Source organism: Aedes aegypti, chromosome 3, assembly GCF_002204515.2.
Source record: "Aedes aegypti strain LVP_AGWG chromosome 3, AaegL5.0 Primary Assembly, whole genome shotgun sequence".
Classification (NCBI taxonomy): domain Eukaryota; kingdom Metazoa; phylum Arthropoda; class Insecta; order Diptera; family Culicidae; genus Aedes; species Aedes aegypti.
The window spans coordinates 110,836,386-110,851,792 of record NC_035109.1 but is presented as its reverse complement, the minus strand read 5'-3'; the positions used below and the strand labels follow the sequence as shown (position 1 = coordinate 110,851,792).

The 15,407-nt window shown below is 34.0% G+C and overlaps 1 protein-coding gene across 1 annotated transcript in view; it reads right to left on the bottom strand.

Annotated features, from left to right (window-relative positions):
- LOC5564863 (organic cation transporter protein) overlaps positions 1-15,407 on the bottom strand; it is a 130,822-nt gene that overhangs the window by 5,059 nt on the left and 110,356 nt on the right. The window contains exon 6 of the mRNA XM_021849156.1: positions 8,204-8,385. Within this exon, the coding sequence (XP_021704848.1) occupies positions 8,204-8,385 (182 nt within the window). The remainder of the gene's footprint in view (positions 1-8,203; positions 8,386-15,407) is intronic.

Genomic DNA, 15,407 nt, shown 5'->3' with positions numbered 1-15,407 from the left:
ATTTTCAGAATCATTTGCATTTGTTAGTGCAGGTAAAATGAACATTTGCATCGCTTCTTGGTAGCGATGAAAACATGTGAAAATTTAGCTATTTTAGTCTGAATCCATGTAGCTACTATAGATTACATCCCTATTTTTGATGTTGTGCGGTTGAACTATACAAATTCCTCGTTTTTCTATCAGAAACAAGATGATTTCCTTAAGGTGTTCATTTTACCACCCCTTCCCCTATAAGCTATTTATGCGATTATCGTTGTGCAAATCATTATAAATATTAGAAATTACATAGAAATGATGATATGAATGATTTAGCGATATTCAGTAATTCTATAAATTATATTTTAGCTAATAGAAAATGGTTGAAAATATTGGAAAAAATCCAAAAAGCCCTAAATCAAAAATGTGCAAATTTGTGCAACTATATTCTTCACGATCCTTTAGTTTACATCTCAAAGTACCCTTGGAAATAAATTTTAGCCTGGGACAACTTGGGACAAAAAAGTATGGGATGTGTAAAGTTTCGATAGAAAAACAAATATATTTTTTTTTTCAGTGTACTCCCCGCATTTTTCCGACCTAAAATACGAATTTTTATTTCATTATATTTTTCTAAGATAGCTTTTTGAATGAGCTTTCAGACAGTGTATAAAGATCTGTATAAAATATTACGATTATGCAGTATTTTGTATTCCATGCGTACCTCGTGTTTACACTGAATTTTTGATTTATCCTAAAAATCCTAACTTTGACATACTGTATCAATTTAACTATAAATGATCTTACCCTTATATTCCAGGAATATCTTAATAGAAGTGTTTACTATGGAATGATGTACAAGAAAAACCTATCATAACAAGTCATTTTTTGGATTATTGGCCACCTGATCGCCCATAGTGGAATGTGGCCAATTCAAAACATGTCCGGAATTACATCAATATGGGTATCAAGTATCAAGATTTTAGAAGGTGATGCTTCCGAATTGGCCACATGCTCCCGGGAGTATCATGTACGAAAATCATGAAGTGTGATACCCATACTGATTTGGTTCCAGGCATGTTCCTTATTGGCCATATCTCCCATGGCACCTGGAATCTACTATACAATGGCCACAGAAAGTTGCTCTGTAAATGCTTCGAGAAAAATCACCTTCAAAAATCTTGAAATGGTTCTGAATATGTTGCTGGAAGCATCATTTTGAAGATTGATATTACTTGGATATAGCTACAAATATTATTTACATGATTGGTAATATAATAATATCATATTTCTGAATATTTTCAACGAATCCTAATGCGTCCACCACATTCAACTTCTTATTAGTTCTAGTTTCTAGGAAAATTGTAAACATCTATACAATTAGACACCGCACAAAAATACTAGCGACAGAAAAAATGCCATTTGGACATGACCTCGGAAAATCCGGAATATCTCCGGTGGCCGGTAACCAATATCCATAGCCAAGCAAGTTCCTAAAATAATTTGCCGTCGACTGCTTCCGGATGCATCGAATTTCATCAATTTTTCATAAAGCATTTGAATTTAGGCAAAATTTTGCCTATCTTAATCATTTTGCCTATCCCCTGTATTATGGTTTTGACAGACAAATTAATTGTATAACCATCAAATCGACAGTAAACTACTAGTTTGCAGTCAAAAACTCTTTGAAATCATAAATCTTGAAGGGGGAGCAGCTTTTTTCCCAAAAGCACAACATGACTATGAATAGCTCCGAATACGTTCGCGAATCACTTTTAGCTTCGGTTGCTCGGGAACACGACGGATGTGAGTGAACCAGCGCTCTGACGCTCGGGAGCGTTTGGTTTAGTTTTTGTTCCAGCTCAACAGAAATGTTCTCCACTTTCCATCACTGCCGGCAGCTTCATTTTTTACCGCAAGAAAAAAGTTCAAATCGCGATAACTTTTTTATTTGTCGGTATTTTTGCACTATTTTTACACAAGTTCTCAAAAACTCTTCTAGTTTAAGAATCCGTGTCGATATTGATGATGATGGTTAATTTGGTTTCAAAGATATTCCAATGTTCCTTTGGGGACCGACATTTTCCATACAAAATGTCTTAGGCAGCCATTTTGTTTTACGTCAACTTATTGAAAAAAATAAATTTGGGCTATACAATGGCATGTAATAAGGAGCTACTCTGGAAAAATCATACACATTGGTTAAGAACTCTTAGTGATATCTGAAAATTACGATATGAGGTTTTACGGAGTTTTTAAGATCTTTATTTAGCCAGCGTGGTACCAACAACGTAAATACTCATTACTCAAAGACGGCTGCACCGAATTTCTTCATTTTTTCACAACATGCTCTCATTTATGTATTGTTTCGAAGAGTGAATATCCGAATACGATAAAAATTCGGTAGCCTGAGATATATACGTGGGTTATGGTTATACGTCGGTCCTCCAAGGAATTTTGGAATATCTCTGGATCCAGATAACTAATGATCAATGTTGGCACAGATTCTAAAACTAGAAGAGTTTTTTGAGGACTTGTGAAAAAATGGTGCAAAAATTCCGAGAAACAAAAAAGTTATCGCGATTTGATTTGTATAAGTGTATAAAGATACAAAGGACATGTCCTTAACCGCTTTAAGCTGTTTTATCCGTTTTAAACCATATTAAGCCGTTTTAAGCTGTTTTTAGCTGTTTTGAGTCATTTTAAGCCGTTTAAGCTGTTCTAAACCGTTTTAAGCTACTTTAAGCTGTTTTTATCCATTTGAAGCCATCCCTACTAACATTCACTCATTTAACAAACACCATTATGGCAGTTTTATTCAGCATCATGTTTAATAACCTTTTAATAATTTTCATGGCCAACCTTTGTTCAGGCGTTGTTCACAAAAATTTGGAGAAACTTTAAAGCATGTCGTTGAATTCCAACTTCATTTCTCAGCTTTTGAAACGTTTTACAAGCATTTGGTTCAGCTTTTATATGACTGGTCCAATAATAATTAAAAACAAATAAAAAAACAAAAAATATTTTTCTTGGCGCTTCAAATGTAGTGCACACAATTATCATGATATAACAACCATATTTAAAAATCGCCTGGATACTGGATTCGAACTCGAGACCTTCCAATCGTCAGCGGTATGCCTTGCCATCTGCGCCATCCACTCATTTAACAAACACAATTATGGCAGTTTTATTCAGCATCATGTTTAATAACCTTTTAATAACTTCCATGACCAACCTTTGTTCAGGCGTTGTTCACACAAACTTGGAGAAACTTTAAACTGTTCTGAGCCGTTTTAAGCTGGTTTTAGCTGTTTAAGGGCCGATTTCTTCACCCCCGCTTAGGCCTTAAACCTAGTTTAATAATATGAGTAAACGTAGTTTACGACTTAAGCGAAGGAGAAGAAATCGGCCCCTAAAGCAATTTTAAGCTGTTATTAGCCATTTTAAAACATTTTTAGCCGTTTTATGCCATTTTAATACCATTTCAAGCCATATTATGCTGTTTTCAGCCGTTTTAAGCCATTTTAACACTTTTAAAGTCTCTTTAATGAATGTTCGAATCCTCTGAGCAGAATCTCAAATAGAGAAACTTAAAAGTAGATGGAGTACCATGTACCTTTTAATTCCGCTCCTAAATGCTTATATTTGACAGATACGCGTATTTCGGGAAGAAGACTGCAAGTGGTAGTCGAAATACGCGTATCTGTTAAAGATAAGCATTTAGGAGCGGAATTAAAAGGTACACGGTACTCCATCTACTTTTAAGTTTCACTTTTAAAGTTTTTTTAAGCCGTTTTTTCACTTCCATGATTCACTTTGGCATGGGGGTTTTTCTCGGTCGAATTGTCTGAAACTGCCAAAAAAAGCACTTCAATGCGACACGTATTGTGGTTATATAAGAGCTCAGTAGCTTCGAAAAAAAAACACTGTCGAAGTGAATCAAAAGTGCCAATAATAGGATCCAGCTCCCTATATGTCAGAAGCCCGGGCAGGCACAAGCGAAAAGATGGTCCTCAATGGATAGAGCAACAGATTGCGGAAGAAGCGGAGAAAGTTTTTCGAAGCAGAGAAGTCGGGCAGCGTCCATAAATGACGTAGCATATTTTGGGCAATTTTTGACACCCCTTCCCCCATCGTAGCCTATTTTCCTATACTTAATACATGGTTCGTAGCAAAATCGTAGACTCCCCCCACTAAATACTTCGTCATTTATGGGCGTCCCTCGCTTGAAAGCCAAAGAAGCGGAAGAAGGTAGAGGACAGCTTGCGCTTTTATCATGGCCACGGACGATCGACGAGGACGAGGATCTTTGCCCATATAGAATGACTTCAATGTGGATGTAGATTTATTTGTTCTGAATATATATCAGCACGAAAAGATGCCACTGATTAAATTTACTATGCAGCTCGGGGACTGTTCCACCTGCAAATTATTGCTTCAGGCTGTGTGTCATAGAGAGTGCTAATGTGCCAGAAATGGCAAACTATGTTTCACGAAGAAATTCACATATAGTTAAATTCTGTTTGTCTGTATCATTACCCTAGTCCACCCCGTGGTATATAATTTCAAAATCAATGACCTCGGTTTTAAAACCTAGATGAGATTTGTGTAGGCTGACCATAAGCTAACCCGGTAAAAACGGGACAAAGGAAGGACAAAACGGGACATACTATAGAGACAGAGATAATGCTCATCCTAAAAAATCTCTACATGATTAAAAAAAATACGTTGGATGATACCTGAAAATTTATTTGATGTTTTCTGGGAAATATCGCAGTAGAAGCAAAATCATTGTTCAATACAGGGTGCACTATTTTTATTGCTATTTGTAAACATTGAATAAAATTGACATTTATCAACCGATCGACTTGGTTAAATTTGTAATGGAAACGTCAATTCAGTACAATTTTAAACGTGAATAAGGTTACATCAAAACAACGCGCCAAAATAGTTACGCTAAGCATTGAAAATAGCACAGCGTAACAAAAATGACATTTTTGCGTGTCTCAAGAATCAAATTATGTGTCTCTAGTAGATTTGGGTTTGCTGAATCTGATACCATTCTCAGAAATATTTCAGCACGTCACAATTTTTAGCTGCAATTCGCGAAAGTTGTATAAAACACTGATTGCATTGATGTTTACATAACATTTAAAGTATGATTTATTAAAATATATTATGATCTAATCTACCAAGCATGCAAAATAAGACTATAACTTTCATTTCAGATATAATTTGATTGAAATTGCACGATTAAATTGAGGTTAAATCGATTTTTTCAACATGCTTGCAGTCTCCATACGAAATTCTTCGGTTTTCTTATATGGAAAAATACAAAACTTTTCTAAACCAACAAAAAATAACTTTTGAGCATCGGAAGTATTATGATCATTGATGATAATTATTGTTATACACATGAAGTTTGAGTTCTGAGGCAAATTAAGCAAATAAATTGCCATACAAGCTGGTAAACTTGCATGCAAGTTGGCTGAAATAGTTAAATTTAACATTTTCAACAGCCAATATCTCAAAAACTAGACGTGCTATGATATTTCTGTAAATGGCATTGGATTCAGCAACCATTAATTAAGTAAAAAGCGGTATTTTGGTGCTTGAGACAAAATCGTGTTCCGCAGTGTAGTCCTTCTATTGTGTTACCACAATGTTCATATCCTTTAAATATTATAGACAACAGTTACCAACTGCTATTCCAATTTATTGTAGATCCATGACACGCCATAAGTGACCATTTGGGCAGGCATTCTTGCCAAAACATTAATTGGGCCACATATAAAAAAGTATGAAACAATCGATGAAAATCGATAGTTTTAGATGTTACCTCATTATGTCTTTCTGCAAATGCGTAAAAAGGTCTTTGACGTAAATGGTTTCAATGAATCTACGTTCCATGTCTCACTGCAAATTAAACTTTTCAGTTTCTGCAATGAAAAATCCCTAGAAGTTGTCAAAATGAAGGGACATCAGGGGATCAGACTATTGAAGTTCTTATAGCACACATCCGTGCCTAAATCATTGAAAAATCTCTCTAAAAAAAACTCGAAAAAGTAATGAAAATTGCAGCAAAATGAACTCATTTTGCTGCAGCTATTAAAGACACTTTATTGATGCGGTTGTTATGAAATAGTCCAAATAATACACAGTACCAAAAAATAATGTGATTTACGTCTTTTGGGATGCACATAAAAGAAGCGAGCCGAATGACGTAAATTGGTGTCCAATTTCAAATACGTTAGTGTCTGATTCGGGAAATGACGATCACAGTTCCATCGTTTTCGTGTCCTTTAACATGTAAAATTACATTTTTTGTTCAATACATCTTCAAGGACACGTTTTTGTGTCGTTCCATCACTTACATCATGTATCATTCAGTCATAACCAGAATTACGTCCAGAGTAATTTTCATTATTTTTAAGAGTGTAGTCTAAATAAATAGGAATACCTCAATGTAGGAATTGATTTATTTTTTACAAAGTTATTAAATTTTCACAAACCGACGTAAAAGATGGCACACCCTGTATAATTTAAAATGATTGTTGGAAAGTGTACCTATGGGCTTTCGAAAATTGATTTGACATTTGCATTAAGTACAGATACCATCGTATTTTTCAATATGAAGTCTTCAAGATTCATTTGAAAGATTTAAGTAACACATGATATCGATGCACGATCTCCAATTTTGGTCGATAATATAAATAAACGGTTTACGAATATCTTTTTAGTTCAAAAGTTTTGCTGAAGAAAATTTGGTATGAGATCGAAAAAAAGCTCGATTGCTGGATTTATGAGTCTTCTCAGCCTCAATTTCATGCTAGTCTTTAGGAAATGTTGCTATTACATATAAATTTTCACAAAATTCCAAAAATATTTCTGTTGAATGTGGATTTTTTAAACTTACATATATTATTCTTATGTAAACAAAAAATATTTGAATGAAACCCAGCCATACTCTGGAAATCGGGCAAAAACTGGCAAATATGAGTATAATCCAAAAATCTAATCGAAAGAATATGGTGTCTACAAGTTTCCGTTAAGCTTTGAGTGAGCACCTGATAACAACTGAAGAAAAAATAAGATCAGTAAGGCATAAAACTCTAAACCTAAATGAAAACTTTATAATATTGCTTTTTATATTACGTTCTGTGTAATATGCTGTGACCATTCTCAATTTTCAAAAATACGGGACAATTGGAGCATTTTCAATAAAACGACGGGACAGTTCGTCAAGGTGATGAAAACGGTACTGTCCCGTTAAATACGGGACGTATGGTCAGCCTAGATTTGTGATGGATCACTATTTGGAGATTTTTGTTTTAAGATGGCTGAAAACCATTGTTTTGAAATTACATATTTCGATTAAAAATTGGCGTCATGCACGTTGATAATTTAGAAGAAGTGTTGATAATTTAGAAGAATTCATTAAGGTGAAGATGAATCGATGCCAAACCTCAAATTTTCAAGAGCACGGATCTGGAGAACCAAACATCCGTTTAAGCTGAGAACTTAATCGATTGGTCACTCGCTGGTGGTGACCAATCGATTAGGTTGTCAGCTCAAACGGGTGTTTGGTTATCCAGATCCGTGCTCTTGAAAATTTGAGGTTTGGCTTCGATTCATCTTCACCTTAATTGTCATTTTGTTTTCAGTCCATATTTCCGAAAAACTAAAATTAAAAAAAAACTTTTTTAAAAATATCATACACATCAGTTGAATTGTCTCAATGAAATTTCAATGATGATGTTTTTGAAGTTTTCAAGATCCTAATACGGCTACTATGGTACCATACACATAAATGCTCATTTCTCAAAAGCGGTTGCACCAAATCTGTTAATTTTTTTTTCACAAAATACTTTTATTAAAGCATTGTTTCGAAAAGTGAATAACCAAACATGAGAAAAAATTGTACCCTGACTTTTCGAACATTGATTTTTTCTAGCACATTCTACTGTACAGACAATTTTGAATTCTTAATATCTGTATTCTATGGAATATTCATGTCGATTTGCTTGAACTGTTTTCAGCATAGTTGGCCAGAGAATTTGTTACATCATAACAATGGCAAAAATTCAAACAAATCACGTTTTCCTTTGCCTCGATAAACTAATTAATATTCAAATTCGCCTGTACCTTATTAGTTCATGCAAGCAAAAGCACCATCAAAGGCACTCCTCCAAATGTGGATGATTGAAAATCCACTCGATTATCTTACCTCGTATCGTCATCGGTGGACCGTGTGACACTGCTCACCATACTGCCTCCGCTTCCACTTCCGCTCCGGTGCCGCTGTTGGTACTTCTTACTGAGCTTATCCTTGAGTGCGATTAGGGACAGCCCACCGATTATGCTGCACACTCCCATTACCGTAATGGGCAGATACTGGTCAACGTGTTCCTGCAATGAGACATACGATTCGGATGAGAAGTGTGAATGTGAAGCCGAGAGTGCAATTAGGCTGCCTGAATTTCATTGGAAAATTGAATAAATGTGGTCCTTTACTACGTTGAGATCGAACCGGAACCGTATGCTTGAGTGAGTATTCGAGTGCATTGAGTGCATTTGACAATCAGTAGTGGTCAAGCTTTCAAACTGTGATGCTTCAGATGTTCAAATTGAACATTATTTTTTGTATGCATTCTACCCCCTTTCTTGTTGGTTTTTTTTTTGTAGTTATGTAATACAAACTACTATTTTTTGGTACTTTTCTATAGAGATTCTGATCAGAGGGGTTCGAATACGTGAAAGAGTAAATCTCATCATTTTGAATCGAAACTAAAAATCAATTCGCTAATAACATCGATTCATAAATTCGATTTTCAAAACTTCGACTGGAAATCGCCCTATGCTAAGTGTAACACAATCTACAGGTTGAGAACCTTTGAGGCTCTCCTACGGGGAAGCTATCTATCGAGTTCAAGTAGCTAGCTGGTACAGATGCAGACACCAGAAAGGCATCTTTCCCTGATATGAGATTGAAACAGAGGAAGGGTTCGAGTATCGAACTAAGTGAACAATGATGGAAATTAATTGCAAGAAACTATATCAGTTGAATTAATTGCAATTGAGTATTTCGTGCTGCTAAGACGTGGTCAGATGGGAGCCATATGGAAGTCGTGCTTGAGCTACCTGCTGGTGCTTCCTTAGACAAATCATACGTCTACACAGTAGACTCACAGGTGTTAAATGGGTCATTGAGGTGCAACCACTTGGAGGAACTGATGATGTTGTAAATGGGCCGCAAAGGATCACGTATTTGCTCGGTATGAGCGATCCATTGAGGCATGCATATGTAAATTAATGCAAGACATGCACTGCACGGTTCAGTTGTTCTAGCTGAATGATGCGATTGCCAGGATTCGGAGGCATGGAAGTAGGGAACTGAGTCAGCTCAACTGACATTAAATGATTGGAAATTGTTATTAAATGCGGTCAATGTTACATTCTATACATATTGGAAGGGGAGAAGATCCGTCAGTTCTTGGACTTTTGGTCATAGTATTTCATTTCACAACTGCAATATTGTAAAAATATTTTCACTTCAAGGGAAGATGGGGTATTGGGTTGAACTTCCTTGTAAGTCATATAAATAAGCTCGCATTTAGTAATAACAGTCATTGAATTAAGGCAATCATATTTGAGAAATGAATTTTAAAGAAATGAAACCAATAGTGAACGATTTTCAAAGTAGAGTGATATAACGCACCATCCAATTTCAATTTGTAGTAAAATTGAGCTATTTTTCAAATTCTAAAGTATGCAGCGGCTGCATGTTTCGATTTTTGCGGTATAATTTGAAATTCACCGATGATTTCTGTGCAATCATTATGTACGGCATATTACCCCCCACCCGTCATGACGTTATGCGTCATTTACTCCCAAGGTTGTCAAAATCATTTTTGAATATTTTTGATGTGAAAATCGGAAAATATTCTTCCGCGAGAGGCGTTGTTGATAGAGTAATCGTATGAAATGATAGAATTTGAGTAAAAAATCTATTATCTTGGAAATATTGCGGCAGCAAGTTTTACACCGACGGCGCATTTTACAACAACTATGCCTTCTAATTGCAAATGGATGACATCCGGTTGATAGGAAATTTTCGCGATTTTCTGGATAAACCTTTATTCCTGCTACATCTCAGTAAGAATGTTGAATTCTACTGAAACAATATTTAGTTTTTTATAACGAAATCATTCGTTTTCAACAATTTCATAGCACGTAGATAACTAGCTTCGTAACAAATACCAATACAGTCATACCTCGATATAACGTAACCTCTGTATAACGTAACTCGATATAACGTAATTTTTACCTCGATATAACGTAACTTCTTTGGCTCCCATTTATTTTTCCATTTTTTATTAAAAACATAGTTTATGAACTGCAATACACATTTTTCAAGGTTAAAACACCAACCAAAACTAAATCAAAGCAATACAAGCATTTATTATCACTGAATACAGTCATAAATCGATATCGAGTGAGCTATAAGCTAATGTTAAAACCATAATTTTATCATTGCTGTATATTTGTATACATTAGAGTTTTCATTCCCGGGAACATTTCCCGGGAATTGAGATTTCCCGGGATTCCCGTTTCCCGGGAAATGATTTTCTGTTTCCCGGGATTCCCGTATTTCCCGGGTAGCTTTATAAAAAAAGAAATTACTATCTATTTTCAAACAAAAACCATCGCACCATTTACTTATCCTATAATTCTTACCAATGAACTCACTAGATCACTAGTTATATTTCGATGCTGATTTTTTTTGTTTTTTTTGCAATGAAAAAGTTGTTCATGAAATAGATATAGTTTTTCACGAATTTTGCTATATAAAATAAAGAAATTTTCAAGGGAGCTTTTCTATGAATTCAGTAGGCTTATAAAGTTTTCATGGATGTATCAGTCACAATTTTGAATATAAAGACTCTAGTTGGATCAATAATAAACTCCACGAGGACTTTTGCTTAATGCTATAAACTTTGTTATTCTGAAGCCTAGCGTTTGAAATGAAGTAAGAATAAATTACTCACAAAGAAGAGAAATAACCAACAAATTTACTGGTATAAAATACATATACGGTCGATGAAGCCGCATGACTAAGAACAAATATTCGAATAAAATCGAAAAATAAAGCCAGTGGCATTGTTTTTACGTCTGAAAGCTTTTTACCACGGTTTTGTAAAAAAAACACAAAAAATACGAAAACAATTTTTTTTTGTATTTATTGTCGCTTGTGCTTCTAGAGCCTATAATACAAAGCAAAATACAAATCAAAACCGTGTTTTTACATAACTTTTATATTTATGCTTCAAAAAATGGAACAAAAGCTTTTGAATGATATAAAAAAGTTCTTATTTAATTAATTATTTTGTTTTATGAAAAATAGTTTTGCTTCGTAGTGCTACTATAGGAACAATAGGTTTCCTATAGATGCAAGGGAGCGTAAATTATAAGCAAAACTATATTTCGATCATATTTTTTTTGTAACAAAATCTAGTTATGTATCAATGGTACTTGGGTAAATGGTTCCTGAGCTTCATATTAAACATATTCTGCAACGATTTGTAGAAAACCGGCCGTAAAAAGCGCTTAGTGCGACAATAGGGGACTATCTACTAATGGAACACCGACCCTACACGAAATACGAATAATTTAAAAAATAAAATTCCACCAAATTTGCTTTATTTTCACGTTTTTCAGAAATTCCCGGGATCCCGGGATTTCCCGGGAAATGGTAATTTTATTTCCCGTTTCCCGGGAAATCAAATCCCGGGAAATTTGAAAACTCTAGTATACATCATTCTTCTTCATTTTTGTTGCATTTATGCTCTCACTGGTACCAAGCCTGCTACTCACTCTATGAATACTTTAATAATTATTTATCATAGAGGTCGCTATGGAAGAAGGAGAGAAATGTCATTGAAAATGTTTGTTTACGTCCAAAATTCAATTTTTCGACCCAAAAATTAGCTCATAATCAATTCATTATTAAAATATTTTCCATTTTCCATTGGCATAATCATTTTGACCCTTTATTCTTGCGATACGCATGATTTCACAACAAATTTAACCACCAACAAAGAATCCGGAAGTTTATAACCTATGTTGCCAAACACCAATTTTCCAATTTAATCCCACTAATCGTACATGAGCACTGACCGGTTCTGTACATTTTCGAAGGAAAAAAAGTTTATCATGTTTTTCAATGCTCTCCGATCGTCTACAACATAACTATTCCAAGAAAAAGTGTAATATATATGCTCCTTCCTATACTGCACACGGTGCATTCTCAACCCAACCTTTTTTTATGACGGTTCTCCTACTAGCCACCATATGTCGAAGTGACCGTTCAGCTTTGAAAATATTAGCCTATTCCGACAGGCATATTCCAGAAATACCACTAGTTAACCCTCCCGATATTCATGTTTAAAAACTTCTAAGATTTTCATCAGAAATGATGCCAGGGATTCCACCAGAATTTTTAAGGCGATTTCAGAGATTCCTCTAAGAGTTTCTAGGAACATTTAATCAATTTTGACTTAACGGATTGCCGTCTTAAGAATTCCTTGTTGAATTTCATTAGAAATTTCGCAAGAAATGGTTTTAATATTCAGGAATTTCTCCAGAATATGTCCAAGAACTGTTTCCAAGAAATTCCGGATTCTAAGAATTTTAAATTTAACAGTTTTGAATTTCTCCCATAGTTTTTTTTTTAAATATATCTATGAGTTCTACTGCCTTTGTACAAAAATTTCACCAAGTAATTTCTCCAGGATATAAAGTGGAATAATTTTTTTTTATTTTTGGGGTCATTCATAAATTATTTTTGCAATTTTTATTGCAGAAATAATTTATGATATTTATTGTTTTAAATGGAGATTTCTAGTGATTTCTTCATAAACTATAAAAAAAAACATTTTTTAAAGAATTCTTGGGACATTCATACTAAAATTCTGTCAAGAATTCACAAAAGATTTGCTTTAGGAGTTTTAAAACGAATTCCTCTTAAAAAAAAAAATCTTGAAGATCCATAATTGCCTGCTAGAACTGTCAATGGACTGCTCAACATTAACTTTTTCAAAGATTTCTGAAAGATCTCATGTATGAATTTCTTTTATAGTTTCTCCGCGTGTTCAAAGATTCCTCAAAATATTTTTCCTGAAAACATTTTTAAGGATTACTGCAATAGAGAGCTAAAAAATAGAATATTATAAAAAATACGGAAATATATTGAAAAAATATGGAAGATAAACTGAAAATGCCTGCTACTTCAATAATATCCATGTAAGACTCATTTTCTCATCAAACAATACATGTTGAACGAAATTGTGGAAAAAAAATATTTTGCTTCGATATAACGTAACCTCGATATAACGTAACGAAAATAAAAATCGAGTTACGTTATATCGAGGTATTACTGTATTCAATTTAAAAACAAACAATTGTTATATTTTTTAAAGCGTTTTCAGATCGAAATTCGTTCATTTCGTATTGACGACGAACATTTATACACAATACACTAAAACCTCGTTTTACGAAGTATTTTTTACGTAAATTCAATTTACTTAACTTACGAAGTTCGTAAATTGAGTTGAAAGGATTTAATGTTATAGTTTCCGGGAAATAAAGTGGTTATTTTTGGCTTCTGCTTAGTGGTTTAGTCCAGACTAAAAATGGGTAAAATAATAATACAAATTGTTAATCATATATGCCTTGAACTCTAGAATACTCTAGAATAATATGATCTACTAATCTACAACCGTGATCAGGCATTGCAGAATTCACTCTTATTTGGTTTCGAAATACGATCCAAGCAAGCGATGAAACATACCCCAAATATATCCCATCTGTCCCAGACAACCAAGATGTATGTACTAGAGTTTTCATTCCCGGGAACATTTCCCGGGAATTGAGATTTCCCGGGATTCCCGTTTCCCGGGAAATGATTTTCTGTTTCCCGGGATTCCCGTATTTCCCGGGTAGCTTTATAAAAAAAGAAATTACTATCTATTTTCAAACAAAAACCATCGCACCATTTACTTATCCTATAATTCTTACCAATGAACTCACTAGATCACTAGTTATATTTCGATGCTGATTTTTTTTGTTTTTTTTGCAATGAAAAAGTTGTTCATGAAATAGATATAGTTTTTCACGAATTTTGCTATATAAAATAAAGAAATTTTCAAGGGAGCTTTTCTATGAATTCAGTAGGCTTATAAAGTTTTCATGGATGTATCAGTCACAATTTTGAATATAAAGACTCTAGTTGGATCAATAATAAACTCCACGAGGACTTTTGCTTAATGCTATAAACTTTGTTATTCTGAAGCCTAGCGTTTGAAATGAAGTAAGAATAAATTACTCACAAAGAAGAGAAATAACCAACAAATTTACTGGTATAAAATACATATACGGTCGATGAAGCCGCATGACTAAGAACAAATATTCGAATAAAATCGAAAAATAAAGCCAGTGGCATTGTTTTTACGTCTGAAAGCTTTTTACCACGGTTTTGTAAAAAAAACACAAAAAATACGAAAACAATTTTTTTTTGTATTTATTGTCGCTTGTGCTTCTAGAGCCTATAATACAAAGCAAAATACAAATCAAAACCGTGTTTTTACATAACTTTTATATTTATGCTTCAAAAAATGGAACAAAAGCTTTTGAATGATATAAAAAAGTTCTTATTTAATTAATTATTTTGTTTTATGAAAAATAGTTTTGCTTCGTAGTGCTACTATAGGAACAATAGGTTTCCTATAGATGCAAGGGAGCGTAAATTATAAGCAAAACTATATTTCGATCATATTTTTTTTGTAACAAAATCTAGTTATGTATCAATGGTACTTGGGTAAATGGTTCCTGAGCTTCATATTAAACATATTCTGCAACGATTTGTAGAAAACCGGCCGTAAAAAGCGCTTAGTGCGACAATAGGGGACTATCTACTAATGGAACACCGACCCTACACGAAATACGAATAATTTAAAAAATAAAATTCCACCAAATTTGCTTTATTTTCACGTTTTTCAGAAATTCCCGGGATCCCGGGATTTCCCGGGAAATGGTAATTTTATTTCCCGTTTCCCGGGAAATCAAATCCCGGGAAATTTGAAAACTCTAGTATGTACACTCCCGTGCAAAAGTTTGGGTCCACCCCCTCAAAAACATACAAAAGTGTTCTGTCCATATCTCTGTGATTACACGTCCAATTGAAACTCTTTAAACCGCATTCGAAAGGCAAAGAGTTATTCTTACTTCGTATGTATTTTTTCAAAAACATTTTTTGAATTTTGTATACTAAATTTTTACTTAAAGTTGTGATATTTTTCAAAAAAAAAAAAACACACACTTAAAAACATATCTAATTTCCTCAGCATTGGGTCGACCAAAATTTTAAATCAAAG